Source organism: Gossypium arboreum, chromosome 6 (genome assembly GCF_025698485.1).
Source record: "Gossypium arboreum isolate Shixiya-1 chromosome 6, ASM2569848v2, whole genome shotgun sequence".
Lineage (NCBI taxonomy): Eukaryota > Viridiplantae > Streptophyta > Magnoliopsida > Malvales > Malvaceae > Gossypium > Gossypium arboreum.
In genome coordinates, this window is record NC_069075.1 from 103152188 (window position 1) to 103168639 (window position 16452).

The window sequence follows — 16452 nt, forward strand, 5'->3', positions numbered from 1 at the left end:
AAAAATTATATTCAAACACACATTTACATCGACAAACCAAATCATATGTTGCTGGCAATACTCTTCTCTAACTTTGCTGGACACATTATTCTAAAGAGGTACCTTCAAATGTGTTTATATGTACGTATGTTTGTTTGTTTACTTTCTAGTGCGAGAATATATATATATAACTCTAAAGAAATTACATTGAAATTCTGGTTTTTTTTTTTTTCCTTTGATTTGATAGTGCATATTTTTGGTACTGCAGGTTCAATGGAGTTCCATCTGAGGAAAGATTACACTGGAGAACTTTCTTGGTTAAATTGGGAGCTGATAATCTCAAGGGTGCAAGAAATGAAGAGCGCGCTTTTTGTTTCTTCACAAAAGTGTGTTAAAAAGAAATTTTCCCATAATTTTTGTTTGATTAGTTCCATTGTAAAGCTGGTGTAGTGAAAAAAACTTACATGGGTTCAAATTATTGATGTTATGTCAGGTTTAATTGTGTTTGCAACTCATTCCCTTTTGTTATTGTATTTACTTGTACCTAAAAAGGAAAATTCAATTATCATAAGATAATCTTGCATTTGATTAAGCAAACTCATCTCAATATCAGATTGTTTGAAACATGAAATTGAAATATTTATTGTCACATTAATGATAAAGTGAGATAAGGGTAGAGAATAGCCAATAGCCAATAGCCCATAGCCAAGGCCAATAGCAAAGGGGAGGGTAAATGGCTACACCTTTTTGTCCTTTCTTTTCATCTTCTTAATAATGACATTAGTTGCTTTAGTCCTCCCTCATAAAAGACAAAAAGCTTTAGTTGGTACGCACATTAATTTGTTTTTGTTGAACTATGTATGAAAACTAAGATAATAGTTTAGTTATTGGTAAACACAAGAATTTGAATTTTTTATATTTGTTAATTTGTTGTGTATAAATTATTAAATTGTAGATTTTTATTGTGTCTTATATATAAATTGATAAATTGTTGAGTTTTAAATCTGCAATTTAACGGTAAAGTCTAATTATGTTATCGAAATTAGACTAAATTCTTAATTTTTGTAAAATATAATGACTAAATTTTAATAAATTAAAATAGAGAAATTAAATTATTAGTGTTCATAAAGTGGAGGATGAAATTCATAGTGAAACTAATTCTTGACTTCCCACCTAGTTAACTTTAAGGCCTACATCTTTAATTACTATAAGTTGTTAAAAAGTTTTGGACTTAAAAAGTGAACATAGTCAAGTATATAATGTATATAGGGTTAATATAATTGGTAGTCCCTAAATTTAGTAATTAAATATATTTTGATATCTATATTTTTTGTCAATTTTGATATTTGAACTTACTAATTGGGTTCATTTTAGTACTTGAATTTAATAAACATAAAAGTTTAATGATGTGACATTCTAAGATTGTGTCACATCATCACCTAAAAAAAATTAAGTGATAACGTGCACAATCTTAGAATGTCACGCAAACATATTTTGATAGAATTCAAATTCAATTACAAGTATGAACTTAATTGTCAAATTCAAGTATAGAAGTGGACAAAAAATACAAGGATTAAAATAGGCCTAATTACCAAATTCAATTACTAAAATTTATATTTAGCCATATATATGTTCAATTATGGATGATTGAACCCCTTTTTATAAACATTGACTTTTGCTTCTTGGTTTGACTTTATCAGGTCAGTTTACATTGTTTACACAGTGCTGGGAGGTGTCCGCATATACATTGTCGGCAAGGATGAGTATGATGAACTTGCTCGTAAGGGCTTTTTGTCCTCTTAGTGCATGTAAACTCTGTACAATAGACCAAAGAAAAAGGGATCAATTCTACTAAAAAATTGTTAAGAAATACATGTTAAATGATGAACTAATTCTGGGTTTTGAATGTTGGTGTAGTGACTGAGGTGATGTTTGTAATAACCTCTTCAATCAAGGATGCCTGTGGGAAATCTCCAAGTGAACGCTTGTTTCTTGATAAATATGGAAAGATCTGTTTATGTCTTGATGAAATTGTTTGGAAGTTAAAGGGATTTTTTTTTTGTCTGTTTGGTTCCATTTTTAACCAATGTTTGGTTCTGAAACACGTTTTTTAATAATGTTGTTGCCAAGGGAATCCTGGAAAACACAGAGAAAGATAGAATCAGAAGGCGGATAGGATTAAAGCCTCCAAATCCAACAGAGATTTGATCAGTTCTTGTCTCCGGTTGAAGGCTGTGGTTCTTGCCATTCCCCCTTTCTCTTAGAAGATTGGACAATAAACTTTCTGCAAATTGGATATTTTAATTCTTTGATCTTTCCATTTGTTAAAAGCTTTGTTTTTGATCAAATTAAATACAAGAGGAGTTGTGAAATATATATATATATATATATATATATTTTAAACAAATTTTTTGGTCAAAGTTGTCACCTTCGGAATAAAGGAAAATATGGAGCGGTGAAATCAAGAAAAGATTGTATACTAGTTTAGTATTTGAAAAGCACCTAGCAGTCAGCTTCGAAATCAAGAGCAAATTATATGCTAGTCACTATACTTAATTCCTTATGAATGCATTACAGTTGCGATTGAAAAGTGTTGTATGCTTAGTTCCTTATAAAAGTGTAATTTAGCATTACTGTTGCAGTTCAAAATTGATTTTGAAAGCATTTAGCTGTCAATTTCTTGGTTTGGTTCCAAAAGTAAAAAGTGTTTTGGATGGCAAAAGCCTTTGTTTAACATTGCTTTTGCTGTCAAAAAGTGCTATTGGATAGCCAAAAGGCAATGCTATGGTACAAATCCCTTTGTTACCATACCAGAAGAAAAGGCATATTTGATGTAAATACTTTTACGGTAAATGTCTCCAAAAGCTTCAATTGAAAGCAGTAAACCACATAGTCTTGGTGGTAGTTCAGGTCAGGGGACTCTCTATTCAGGCCAGCACGACCATATATTTATGGCTCATAGCTTAGTTTTCTTAAACGTAAAAGGCTAAGCTTCAACTTCAAAGGCTTCAAAACATTAAATATTTACCTTACAATCTACCTGTGAGCTAAGTTTGAATGTGGATCACTATCAGCTTGTCCATGTTGTTAGCATGGGGAAAAAATAGTGAATATAGCCTGTAAGGACCATTTTAACAAAAGATTCATCTCATACAAGACAAACTAAACCAGTTCTGCATTGGACCATCTATGCCTAGATTCAAGAACTCATCTAACACCATGATATACGCAATAAATGCAGTCAAGAGTTGAAAGGCCAAAAATATCTACCATGCATATAATACAGTAAGGGAGAAAATTCAGCAACATAATTCCTAACAAGCATGGAAATCAATTTTAAATAATAAAATAGGTCATATAGCTAGCAGTAGAAATGATGTAACATTAGAAATCAACATTACAATTTATGCTTCAACAAATTGTACTGGACAAAAAGATCCGAATGCCACTCGTACTCAATCAGCTAGGTAGCTCACAAGAGAGTCAAGTTAACGTTTCCCATTCCCCGGCGCCTTACATTTTATTGTAGCAAGCTATTCCATTCCAGCGTTGCATAGGTTGATGAGAAGCAATGCCCCATCATCCTGGCACCACATTGAGCAACATTTGGGTTTCAAGAACTTCCCCATCCAGCCTCTTCTAGGCATTATAAACTGGACGCTATGTTGACATTCTCTTGATTGATGTGTCTCAGCAGGTTAAAGACAAAGTCCTCTGATAACTGATATATGCCTTGGTTGGTGTGCATTACAGCATTCACCAGAAACTGAACCCTTTGGTTGTGATGACTATAATGCAAGGGATTCGGCATGGATGCCCCCGGAATTAGGCTCATCGCTGATCCGAAGTGGCAATCTGAGGTAGTCCACTCCACTGCGACTCTTTGTTGGCATTTGAACCATAAGCAGCACAAATTATGACTCTGTATGTATTGCACCCACCGATAGCTCCATCAAGGGTGAAATCTGTGGTTCAGATCCACTAATCATCATCGTCCTCAGCAGTTCTATACCAGACCCAAGGTGAGCTTGAAGTCCCATTTTATCATTTGTATCTCTGAGAAACAAAATTTGCACCAGGGTTCCAATCTCCAGTGGGACATGAGCTAAATTAATAGGTATGGTAGTCCTCCTCCGATGATTCAAGTAGTAAGGATCTTCAGGCCCCAATCTAAACCTTCAATGGCTCATTATCCAAAACACTAACTTGTCTCACCATTCCATGATCTCCTTTTCACTCCCTTCTCAACTCCATATATTTCAGGAATTTAAGCTTTTTCCCTCTAACACTCAACATAATCATGAAAAAACTTGATTCTAAGAAAATAACACTGATTAACTTTGCATGAAAACTTCTGCAATATTAATTCTTTACATCTGCACTTTTATCTCAAATTAAACTTTGAGCATATGTCAATTTTGGAGATTAACATAGACAAAAAGAATTTAAAGAATAAAGCGAAAAAAATTGTCAAGTTCAGTCACTAATTGTTATTTTATCAAAATAAAATACCTGTAAAAATAAAATGGTGATTTTTGCTTTATTTTTTAAGGAGTAAATCTTATTTTATTTTTTATCTAATTAAATTAACATGACACTAAATTTAGAAAATAAAAATTAAGTTAACTAGATTGGGTGTTAAAATTTTAAGTTAATTAAATTAAATGGTACAATGTTGGTAGAAGATTTTATTAAAATTTATGTAAAATTAAATAAAGTTTAAATTAAAATGGAAAAGCTAAAATTAATAAAAAATCATGTTGTAAATTTTAAATATTTAAAAAAAAGAAAAGAAACTGACAAGTAAAATAACATTCTTTTACTATTTTCAATAATATAACTTACTCTGTAAAATGTTTTTAATTATTTTTTATGTTTTACAAATCAGATTGACTATCAATTGATTTAGTCATATTCAAATAATAATTAAATAAAAATTTATAAATTTGATTTATCTATGGATTTTTTTTAATTTCGAATAATCTATCTAAAAATCAATTCCGGGGTTGGATTGTAGTAACATGGTTGTATTTGTAGTATAATTTCACTAAATGTGTGGGAACTGCAAAACCCAAAAATATCGTCTCCTAGCAGGAACAGAGAGTAAGTAATAATATAATCCAATTTTCGAATATTCTAAGAAAAAGATGACTTTCACTTTTCTTTCTCTTTTATTCTCTATTATAAACATCGCTGGCCGCAGAATTTACTCTATTCACAAACAAAAAAAAAAAAGAGGTGGTTTTGATCTTTGATCGGTGAGTGGAGTAGCATGAAGTTTTGTAAGAGCTTAAGCATATTGATCGAAGAAGCGTTGCCTGATTGGAGAGATAAGTTTTTGCCTTACAAGGATTTGAAGAAGCAGTTGAAGTTGATATACCCCAAAGATGCGAGCGAGAAGCAGCCTAACAAACGGCCCAGATTAGATTCATTGGACGGTGGGGATGGGGAGGAGAGCGAGGTTTCCAAGGAGGTGATGGATTTCGTTTTGTTGTTGGAAAATGAAGTGGAGAAATTCAATACCTTTTTCGTTGAAAAAGAAGAGGATTATGTTATCAAATGGAGGGTAAATTTTCTAAAAATTCCCCTTTTATTTTTATTCCAAAGTTTTAGTTTTTTTTTTTTTGTGGGGGGGGGGGAATCCCATTAGGTATTCTGGGATTAATTGTTGATTAAATAAAGGGGTTTTGTCTCTTTTTTTATGCTATTTATAGAGGATTATTTTGGAGCTTTGCTCTGAATTTAGTGATGGGTTTGTTCGAAATTTTGAAGTTAATGAAGTAAAAAATGCATCTTTTCCCTCATTCAGAGAGCTCTATTTATAGAATTCTCTGTTGAATTGCCTGTTTCAATGTGAAAGATGGATGAATTTGATACTTTGTGGTGAATTTAGTGATGGGTTTGTTGAAAATTTTGAAGTTAATTAATTTAAAAAAAAGAAAGAATCTTCCCCCATTCTTCAGTGTGAGAGATGCATGAAAGGCATATCTGTTTTGGTACTTTGTGGTGAATTTAGTGATGGGTTTGTTGAATATTTGAAGCTAATGAAGTAAAGAAAGAATCTTTTCCCTCTTATTTTTGTTATTATGTCCTTTATTATGAATTCAGAGAGCTTTGTTTATAGAATTCTCCGCTGTAATGTTTTTGTTACTTTTGAGATGTTATGTTTGAGTCTCCAACCATTTATGTTTCCCTCTCACACTCTAGAGTCCATTCCTGTTTGAATCTTTCGAGTCCACACTATTTCAGCCCAGTCCTTTGGGAGATGTAGCATGTTTTCCTTTGAAAATAGAAAATTACAACAATATTCATGGTTTGAAAATACATTTTCACGTCCACTGCCACTAACAAAGAAGCTTCAATATGAAAAACGGATATTACAATGGCAAAGCCCACCTTGAAAATGCCTTGTCACAAAAAGAAAACTCTCCAGAGTTCTCATGTCTCCCACAGTCAGTTGGATGCAAGTCGAGTTGGTGGGGTCGGATGCTTGGCTTCTTTGGCACTTCCGACAGATTTCCTTTTCCCTGCAGCGTGTTTTATTGCTTTCTCCTTGTGACTTGCAGGAACTGCAAGATAGAGCAGAAAAGGCCAAAGAATCAGATGGAGAGTTGATGAATGTTGGAAGGGAGATTGTGGATTTTCACGGAGAGATGGTTCTGTTGGAGAATTACAGTGCCCTTAACTATACAGGTACTAATCTGTTTTTTTCTTTTCTTTTTTTTTTTTTTTCGCTTCAGTCCATCTTGTCAGCAAATGACTTAAAGCATAGACGGAACTAATTGATGTTCCGATCTCGGTGGTGCCTTACATTTTTCAAAATTCAAGAATGTATTTGTGGAATTCAATCTTCTCAGTAATTAGCAGTGTTTGTGCTTTGCTAATGTTAGCTACTTGCAATCTTGATGGCTTATATGGTCTAAAAGGACTGTATGAAGTTCATACGACCTTTCATAGATTCGAGAGTTGGTTGAGACTGCATTCCATTACAATGTGTGAAAACTTTTGAACCTATATGATGTTACACAGGACTAGTGAAGATAATAAAGAAATACGACAAGCGAAGCGGTGCTCTTGTTCGCTTGCCCTTCATTCAAAAGGTCTTGCAACAACCGTTCTACCGGACCGATGTTCTTAATGAGCTTGTGAAGGAGTGTGAGATGGTACTTGATCGTCTTTTCTCCACAAATGAACCATCGGCATTACCTGATGTAACCAACGAGAAAGACCACAAACCTGATACTTCTAGCAGAAATAATGAAAACTTGCTCAAAGTTCCAAAAGAACTTGCAGAAATCAAGGATATGGAGAACATGTATATGAAGCAAACTTTGTCAGCACTACACGTCTTGAAAGAGATCCGGAGCGGAAGCTCAACCGTGAGCGTGTTCTCACTGCCGCCTTTGCAAAATCGTGCATTGGATGATCAGAAGAAAATTACTGTGTTAGAACAGGCAGCCAAATAAGCTCCCACCTTTTCTTTTCTTTTCTTTTTTTAACATATACTCCTGCAAGATACTTACAAAGCTTTGTATCCTAAATCCATTTTCTGATTGGAACATGTATGACACCTTTTCATAGCTAAAAACCTTTTAAGTGTTAGTTTAACATTGTTGTTGCGGTTTTGATTTTTTGTTTGGTTCTAACAGTATTCCCATGTGTTTTTGGATGGCAAAAGCCCCTTGTTTTAAAAGTGGTTTTGAAAAACAATGCTAAACACACTCTAAGCTCTAATCTGAGACCTTAAAAGCAGATATCCAATGCACTTTACATGAATGAGCTAACATTCAAGAACCCTTTTTTTAACTTTCCCATGAAAATCTTCTGTGAGCCTGTGCTTTTTAAACCTCTAAAAACCCCACAAACCTTTCCAATGGTTCAGTCTGCAACCCACCATTTCCAGTGAAAATGTCTATAGTAGCAGAAGCACCCAATTACCTTCAGGTCTTTTCTGATGGTTCCGTAAAACGGTTTGCACCTGAAATACCTCCCACCTCTGAAGAATCCTCTAGTGGATACAAGTCTAAGGACGTGATCATCGATCTGTCAAAAGCTATAACTGGGAGGATTTTCCTTCCTGATATCCCAGGACCATGCACCTCATCACTTCCAGTTCTTGTCTATTTTCATGGTGGTGGGTTTTGCATCGGCTCAACCACGTGGCTTGGCTACCATCATTTCCTTGGAGATTTTGCCGTCGTGTCACATTCCATTGTTCTTTCGGTTGACTACCGTTTGGCACCTGAACATCGCCTCCCTATAGCTTACGATGACTGTTATAGCTCCCTGGAATGGCTGTGCAGCCAAGTTAGTAATGAACCGTGGTTGAAGCAAGCTGATATCTCTCGTGTGTTTCTCTCCGGAGACAGTGCCGGTGGGAACATCGTTCATCAGGTTGCTATTAAAGCAATGAGAAACGAAACTTTACGTGTTAAGGTTAAAGGGTTATTATTGATACATCCATTTTTTGGCAGTGAAGAAAGGACTGAGAAAGAGAGGGCAGATGGTGCAACTGGCTATGTAGCAATGAATGACATGTTTTGGAAACTAAGCATACCCGATGGTTCAAACCGTGATTACTTCGGATGTAACTTCAAGAAACAAGAGGTTTCAGAAGCCGAATGGAGAGAATTTCCTGCGGTGACGGTTTACGTGGCTGGCTTGGATTTCTTGAAGGAAAGAGGAGTGATGTATGCAGAGTTTTTGCAGAGGAAAGAAGTGAAAAGGGTGAAACTCGTCGAAACCGAAAACAAGTCCCATGTCTTCCATGTGTTTCATCCGAAATCAGAGGCGACTTGTTCGCTCCAGCAACAGATGAGTGAGTTCATGAAGAACAATTAACTTCATTGGCTAGGCTAGGTAGCATTGCAGGTTCAAGCATCAAATTAAATGCATACAAGTATTCCATTATGTATAAAGGATGGTAAAATATACATAGATGGTGATAGCCTTGTCTTGCGTTAAAGTTTAAGGAATGGGGTATGAGATGGGTTGGTCAAGCATCAAATTCCGCAAATCCTAAGAACATACATACATATATACATACATCTTATTCAAAAGCTCTGGAAGAATCTAGGCTGCGACGCTAACTTTTTTAATGCAGGGGAACCCTAGTCATCATCAGTGTTCATAAACCCCCCAATGAAGCCAGCACCATTGCAATTTCCACATAACATCTCCTTTCTGCCCCTGCAAAACGATCATATATTACCAAGTGATTCATGGTATAAATACATGAACATCTAGGTTTAGGTTTCATCTACCCGCAAAGCCAACAGGAATCACCGGCTTTGAATTGTCCATTAAAGAAATCAACAGGGTTGACTCCACTGCCTTTGCATTGAGAGCAAACAACTGCACCTGCCAAATTAAATACAAGGAAATATAACACGACCTAACTTTGGTGTTAACTTTGGTCCTAACTTTGGTGTTTTAGTCCTTTCGAGTTCATTCAAATTTAAAGCTATGGTTTTCCAAAGCCGGTCATTATATGTTTGAATCATTTTGGGTTTTGGTTGCTTCAGGTCAATTCCGAATTACTTATTTAGATCCTTTTGAGTCCGAATGTTTTAGGTTTGAATAGGTAGGTTTGAGGTTCTAATTAAATAACACTGTTAGACCTTAAAATTAAATCAACGGTGCAACAATTTATATAAAAAAATAGCAAAAAATTAACAATAATTTATATGCAACAAATTAGAAAAAAAATCAACTGATCAATTCATGTTCTGTATATATAAGAGGAGAGTTGAAAATCATGTGTTTACCAACAAGGAGAGCAACAACTGAATTTTCCGTGAAGTAGAAGGAGCAGATTTATAATGAGCTTACCATTTCCATCGCAATCACCACAGATGACACTATTGGGTTTGGTGTTTCGGTTACTTGGGGCAGCCTATTATCAAAAAACACACAAATAAGAAGAAGAAAAAAAAAAGCAATACAAGAACATGGAAACAGAAGAAGCATCTATGTGAAGGGGAAGGGGTTATAAATAAGCTCTAACCTTGGCTTTTATCACAGATTGAAGTTTAGTAGCGGAGCAGGCTCGAAAGGCACCATGATAAGGAAAAACCTTGGGATTGCAAGCACTACAACTGAATATTGTCCCTGCTATCATGTTCCACAATATGTTTTAAAAAGAAAAATAAAAGCAAATGTCAGTTACAAGAAAATGAGAGAGAGGAAGTACTTGGTTTTTGTGTGGATGGAAAGGGTAGTAAATGTGGCGAGTATGAAGCAGAGGCCATTGGGTTTGCAGACTGGTTATTGGAGTTGCAATGTGAGAAGAAGCATTGGTTTTTTGCTTGCTGCTATGGTTGGTTGGTTGGCAATCGAAGGACAAACAAAATGGATTAGATATTTAGCCCAACATGTTAGATGGGTTGCCAGATTACAGTGGCATTCCTTACTTCCTCAAATTGTAGTTATAATCCTTCTATTATGCTCAAATTACAATCCACTCATATCGTTTTATCCTTTAATTACCGGTCTTCGATTGTTACAAACCAATACAACCAGTTTCTACTTGTATCGGCAGGCATCAATTCGTGGTTGTAGGTATAATTTTTTAATATTTTGTTCGTTTCAACCATTTTCACTTTTTAAAATTACATTAAAAATAAATTTATTCATTCAATCAATTTAATAATTTTAAAATCTATGTTTATATATAAATATTGTTTTTATTCAATGCATATAACCATATTTAATCATACACAAGTAATTAAAATATATAAAAATATTTTGAGAAATACTAATAAACCCAAAACTATAAATATAGACACCAAAATCGATGTGTTCCCACCCTTGACTTTCTCATCGCCACCCACACCCTGCTGTTTTGGCCTTTTTTACGCCTCCCCAATCTTTTTCCCTCCTCTCTTTGCTTCAGGGTGATGGTTGAGCTTTCTTGAAGCGTTGATAGCTCGTGTGATCGAATCTGAAACTGCTCTTGTTTTCGAACCAGTCTTTTGAGCCTTTGATAATTCATTTTGTGTATATCTGACTTAGTGAGCTTTGATTTGACGAGGCTGCGCAAGTGTCACCAGAAACAACATGACTATCCTCGATGGAATCAACTAGTTCTTTGACTTCAACCTGATGTCTGACACCAAACGATGTGGCTTGCTTCCGTGATGTTCCTGATCTGATCATCATTTTTTTCATGCTATGGCAGTGCTATAAGGTTGAGTGTTGTTCTTCGATCAACCATTCATACCGTTGCTACGATATGAATAGCTTAGAGCTTTAAGTTCATATGTATAGGGCCATTTCAATCTCCTTTCTTTGATTATAAAGCTTGCAGTGCCTCAAAACAAAACAAAACAAAAAAAAAAGCAATATAAATATGATACGGCCTTGGATACCATGATACCTTCCAATAAAAAACATCACCATATAAAATCCCAAACCAGTGAATTGAGTAAACTCCAACTCTACCAAATGAAATTTTTATTTAATGAAAGATGAACAAAATGGAAAAGAATGGAACCTACTCCACAATTACTACCACTACATATAAGGAAACAGATTTAAAAGACAGTTATGCTCCAAATTATATCTTATGACATGCAATTCTCTGGAATAGCGGCAAAAAGATGTCCTCAAAATGGTAATTTACCCTTACAGATTGATTGACATCAAATCCTACTAATAGGCTACAACACTCTTTTAAGCAGCAGTCAGAAGCCACATGGCCTCCGGAAACCCCGCAAATTTAGGCCTCTGACTCCAGTATTGCCGACTGTAAGCTACTTCATTATGATGGCACTACCAAAAAGAAAACAAATTGTCAATACAGAAGAAAATTTGGACACCAACCTCGTATAGTGAGAAATCAAATTAGAAAGCACATATTATTGCCAATATATCAAGCAAAAATAATTTAAGACAGAAAGGGACAAACCAAAACCAAATATCCTACTTATGCATGGAAGCAGGTTATTAGTATGTAGAATGGTAGGCCATAAAAAGAATCATACTGTATGTAGATGTATCAATCTGCTCAGGAAGCTCCTTTATATCCACCTCAAACCTCTCCTGGACCTACAATGGATCGTGAAATTTTGATTAGAGGTTGACACGTCATAGGACAAAATGATGCTAGAAAGGTTTAAACCCAAACCTGATTGAGCACATCAGAATCTGAAGCAGATGAAACAAATGTAATTGCAAGACCCTTGGTACCAAACCTACCAGCCCTACCAACCTGCCAATAAACCAAGACACAACATTAGTCAGTTTACATGCATAAAACAGACGCAATACTATACAGATAATTCACTTTAAACATTAAACAAAACCCACTCTGTGCAGGTATGTATCAGCAGAATCTGGCATATCGTAGTTGATGACAATGTTAACACGTTCAATGTCAATTCCCCTTCCAACCAAATCTGTGGCCACTAGAATTCTTTTATGCCCCTCCTTGAAACCCTTGTACCGAGTCAGCCTACAATCATCAGTTTTAAAAAAAAATACAAGATTAGATACTTCTATTATTAAATATCAGCTAAACCTAATTAGAGAAGCTAAACCATGTAATATTTAAGCAAGGAGAATTATACTACTGGAACAGAAAAAGAAACCCAAACTTCTAAAAATATATAGCAAGTAAATAACAGTTTCTAGAAAGAAGACATAAGACGCACAAGCCAAACCCTAAAACAAGGGACCAAAATATGGGATCTTGAGCAAGATAATGTTACAAAGTTAACTGAAAACTATAAATCAAGTAAAGAAAAGCATTATTTTCTCCACATATGTTCTCTATGAGAGGAAAAAATATAACAAAAAAATAAATAACCATACTGCATAACCCAACTCAACCAAATCATGTTCATACTAAAGACTCCATGGTTCCAAGTGCACAAAACCACCACAACATCCAGTGTAGCAGAAAACATAAAATCAGCAACTGAACGACCATACTTGGTGCATTAAGAAAACATGATAAAGAAATGCCTCAAAAACCTTTGAAAGAAGATCTTTAAAAGTATATAAACGTCCTTGAGTCATATATAGTATAAGAAAATATAAAGTATCCTAAGCCCTTATAAATTTAAAATAAAAAAGGGACAATGTATAAAGAACGAATGAAGCATGATAAGTACAAACCTTTCCTCCTGGGACATGCCAGAGTGGATGCATATAGAAGGAAAATTACACTCTACAAGTAACTTGTTTAACTCAGCAGCTCGGTTCACACTTTTGACAAAGATAACAACTTGGTTGAAGTCCAATGCATCAAGGAGGTCATTCAACTTGCGGTTTTTCTCCAGCTCACTCAATTTGATGTAGTGCTGCCATTGGAACCATTTTGGTGATTAGGTCTTGAATTATCTTTAAAAATAACAAGTTCATGAGGGTGAACTAGGCTCATGGAACAAACCTGCACAAGACCATGAAGGGTCAACTTGGCCTCGTCGTCCACATAAATTTCCATTGGCTGAAAGGAACAAATGTGACAGTAAATCATATTAGCGAGCTTCCTCAAGAAAATGGAATCCAGTACAAAATGAATTATTGATGCACATCGCTTGATTTGAGATTCTGGTCCATCTGACTTGCCTCCTTGCAGATTCATTACTTAATCACAGCAAGTACGTGCTATTCTCCTCAAAAGCAATGATTCTATTACAAAACAACACAGCACCCAAAGAAGGAAACATCCAACCCTTCTTAATACCCCCAGCCTAAGCCCAAACCAATAGCCTTAATTGAAAACAACTAAGAAATCAAGCTTAAATTTAAATAATAATAAAAAGATCACAAAGATCCACTACTTCAAAAGCCTAAACACTGCAAACCTATCACTTCACTACTAACCTTCCCCAATCAATCTGCATAACCCAGAAATGATTAGTTGAAGAAACTGCACCCAAGCAACACCAGTAGCAAGCATATAGTGATGGACCTACCAAGATTAAAATTTTACATAACTCTTGTTGAAAGCTGGGAATGAATTAAAAAGATACTTTCTAAATTCAAGTAGTATTGGCCACGGAATATTACATCTTGCATAAATTTCTTGCAAACCGGGCGAATTTCTTTGCTGAGCGTAGCAGAAAACATCATAACTTGCTTATCATGGGGGGTCATCTTGAAAATTTCCTGCACATCTCTCCTCATGTCTGCAGGAGATAAATAAAATAAATACCAGAGGGAATGCAATAAGTAAAAGAAGCATAAAAAACTTGTACATTTATCTAGCTCCAGGTAAAGAAAACCATACCGAGTGATTCAAGCATCTTGTCACATTCATCAAGAATGAAATGCCTGACATTCTTCAATGAAAGGTCCTTGTCTCTAGCCAGAGCCAATATCCTTCCAGGTGTCCCAACAACAATGTGGGGGCATTCATTTTTCAGCAGATCTTTGTGTACTTTGACGTTGACACCACCATAGAAGACAGCAACCTTAATATCAGGCAGGTAAGTACTGAACCTCTCAAACTCATGACAAATCTACAAGGGGATAACTAAAATGAGATGACATATATCATATAACCTCAAGAATGTAGAAGGAAATTTTATGACCAGAAAGCTTACAGAAAAAGATGCAGAACATGTTCTTACCTGATAAGCTAACTCTCTTGTATGGCATAAAACGAGGGCAATAACTTGTCCTGGAGTTGGCTCAATCTGCTGTAATGATGACAAAACAAAAACCGCAGTCTTTCCCATCCCTGATTTAGCTTGGCAAATGACATCCATACCCAGTATAGCTTGGGGAATACATTCATGTTGCACTGATGAACCAAAGAAAAGTGCATCAAGGAATCCAGGGTAAGTAAAATATAACCTCCACGATCCTTTTAATTTAACTTTATGATAGTTGCATATTACCTGCAAAAACAATGCATCAAAATAGAGGTTTTAAGCTGAACAAGAAAGTCACATTAAACATACACAAAAGAGGCTATAAATCTAAATTGGACATTTTGAGTAGAATTCCCAAGCTTGAGAAAATAACAATAAAACTGCCAAAGAGCAAGCCATCAATGTAATTTAAATTGCAATTTTGGTTCTAGGAACGGAACTACATATATCTTTTAACAAATATATAGAAACGAAAGAGTAAGAGTCAGAAACTTGCCTTCGGAAGGGTGCTCAAACCCAGAGTCAACAATTGCCCGAAGAAGCTCTGGCTTCAAAAGGAAGTCTCTGAATCCTGAACTGTGAATCCCAACATAGCCCCTACAGAAGAAAAGGAGAATATATTAATTACCATCATATACGAAAGCAAAATAAAATCATTTGAGACCAAAGAAAAATAAAATTGACGCAACTAGTATATGTTCTAACCTTCTGTTACCAGAAATTGCTCTCTCCCTAAAGATTCTCAAATTCGCATGCAAGTTCACAATTAGAGATCACTAACGATCAAATTCAGTAAAACTAATGTTCCAATTAGCATACAGTTTATTATAAAATTACTGATTAAAAGAAACAATTCACAAAAAAATTATATATAGAAAATTATGTATTTATATAAACACAAAAACTACATATATTTAAGTTCCAATAAATCGCAATCCGTTCCTACTAAAAGAATCTATCGAATTTAATTTTATAGTAGTGAATTGTACTCTAGTTTTCATTCCCGGTACTGGACCGATCCGCATTACACGTAACTTGTTCGAAGCAAAGTTCGTTCGTTCTCATATGAGAACAAATATAATTTAAATAGGAAATGAAAAGGGAGTAATAAAGAGAAAGTAAAAGCTCACTTCTTCCCGGCCTCGCCGTTGACTTTAGCAGTCACGGAGTCAGGTACTTTCTCTTCTTCTTCCTCGTAGTCGAGAAGCTCTTCCTCGTAAGCATCGTTGTCCCTCGTTTCTCCCATTCTTCTACAAATCCCAATAACAAATAATTAGTGTTTTAGCAAAGTAGGAGATCGAAGAGTAACTGAAAACATGGTCCTCATAAAAACAAATTTCAAAGAAAGACTGTAGATTTGGAAGATTTACCTGAGAAGTTAATTGAAAGAGGAGGGAATTTTGGGGTTTAGGGTTAAGGTTCAAAGAGAGTCTGCAAAGGAAAAAGGTTAGCACTTAAAGTGGAAGAAAGAAAAGATTTAGATTTGAAAAATAGAGAGAGAAAATCGGGTTTTCGGGTTCGACTATCGATCGTCGATATTGCCCGAAATGACCTCGCTTCTTCTCAATATTTACCATCGACTACTGCTCTCCCTAGTTGGACATAGCGTTCGAATTGTGAACATCTTTAACCTTTATTAAAAAATATGGAAATTAAATTTATTTTAGTATTTATATTTTTATTTTCGTACTTAAATTTGATAATTACACTTATTTTACTTTTAAATTTTAAAAATAAAAAATTTAATAACGTGACACTCTTATATTATATTATGTCATTATTTGAAATTTTAAAATATACATAATATTATCATATAGTATTGCGTTATCAAATTTTAATGAAATATAATTTAAAGATTAAAACAAATTTA

General features: G+C 34.9%; 4 protein-coding genes across 7 annotated transcripts; 2 read left to right on the top strand and 2 right to left on the bottom strand.

The window, feature by feature from the left end:
• The first annotated feature begins 4983 nt into the window (after nucleotides 1–4983).
• On the top strand, nucleotides 4984–7587 carry LOC108486584 (SPX domain-containing protein 2-like). Its single transcript, XM_017790706.2, has 3 exons — nucleotides 4984–5545; nucleotides 6546–6672; nucleotides 7009–7587. The coding sequence occupies exons 1-3, from the start codon at nucleotides 5252–5254 to the stop codon at nucleotides 7443–7445; spliced, it is 858 nt and encodes a 285-aa protein (XP_017646195.1). The 5' UTR covers nucleotides 4984–5251; the 3' UTR covers nucleotides 7446–7587.
• Nucleotides 7588–7720: 133 nt separating this feature from the next.
• Nucleotides 7721–9056, top strand: LOC108486582 (probable carboxylesterase 17). Its single transcript, XM_017790705.2, has one exon. It carries the CDS (start codon nucleotides 7888–7890, stop codon nucleotides 8818–8820), a length of 933 nt encoding a protein of 310 aa, XP_017646194.1. The 5' UTR covers nucleotides 7721–7887; the 3' UTR covers nucleotides 8821–9056.
• LOC108486585 (protein BUNDLE SHEATH DEFECTIVE 2, chloroplastic-like) lies at nucleotides 8865–10407 on the bottom strand. 3 transcript variants are annotated; one of them, XM_017790709.2, is made up of 5 exons: nucleotides 10172–10407; nucleotides 9986–10092; nucleotides 9811–9874; nucleotides 9243–9339; nucleotides 8865–9162 (listed from the first exon to the last, which is right to left on the bottom strand). In XM_017790709.2, the coding sequence occupies exons 1-5, from the start codon at nucleotides 10227–10229 to the stop codon at nucleotides 9090–9092; spliced, it is 399 nt and encodes a 132-aa protein (XP_017646198.1). In that variant the 5' UTR covers nucleotides 10230–10407; the 3' UTR covers nucleotides 8865–9089. The 3 variants fall into 3 exon arrangements, with proteins under 3 accessions (XP_017646198.1, XP_017646196.1, XP_017646197.1); XM_017790707.2 differs by having other exon boundaries at nucleotides 8865–9168; nucleotides 10172–10400; XM_017790708.2 differs by having other exon boundaries at nucleotides 8865–9168; nucleotides 9986–10089; nucleotides 10172–10397.
• A 993-nt stretch (nucleotides 10408–11400) lies between these two features.
• LOC108486679 (DEAD-box ATP-dependent RNA helicase 15) lies at nucleotides 11401–16215 on the bottom strand. 2 transcript variants are annotated; one of them, XM_017790854.2, is made up of 13 exons: nucleotides 16157–16215; nucleotides 15953–16013; nucleotides 15713–15832; nucleotides 15079–15179; nucleotides 14559–14731; nucleotides 14216–14447; nucleotides 13996–14114; nucleotides 13373–13429; nucleotides 13099–13283; nucleotides 12289–12433; nucleotides 12107–12190; nucleotides 11964–12027; nucleotides 11401–11751 (listed from the first exon to the last, which is right to left on the bottom strand). In XM_017790854.2, the coding sequence occupies exons 3-13, from the start codon at nucleotides 15826–15828 to the stop codon at nucleotides 11741–11743; spliced, it is 1287 nt and encodes a 428-aa protein (XP_017646343.1). In that variant the 5' UTR covers nucleotides 15829–15832; nucleotides 15953–16013; nucleotides 16157–16215; the 3' UTR covers nucleotides 11401–11740. The 2 variants fall into 2 exon arrangements, with proteins under 2 accessions (XP_017646343.1, XP_017646344.1); XM_017790855.2 differs by lacking the exon at nucleotides 16157–16215 and having other exon boundaries at nucleotides 15713–15829; nucleotides 15953–16141.
• Between the last annotated feature and the right edge of the window lie 237 nt (nucleotides 16216–16452).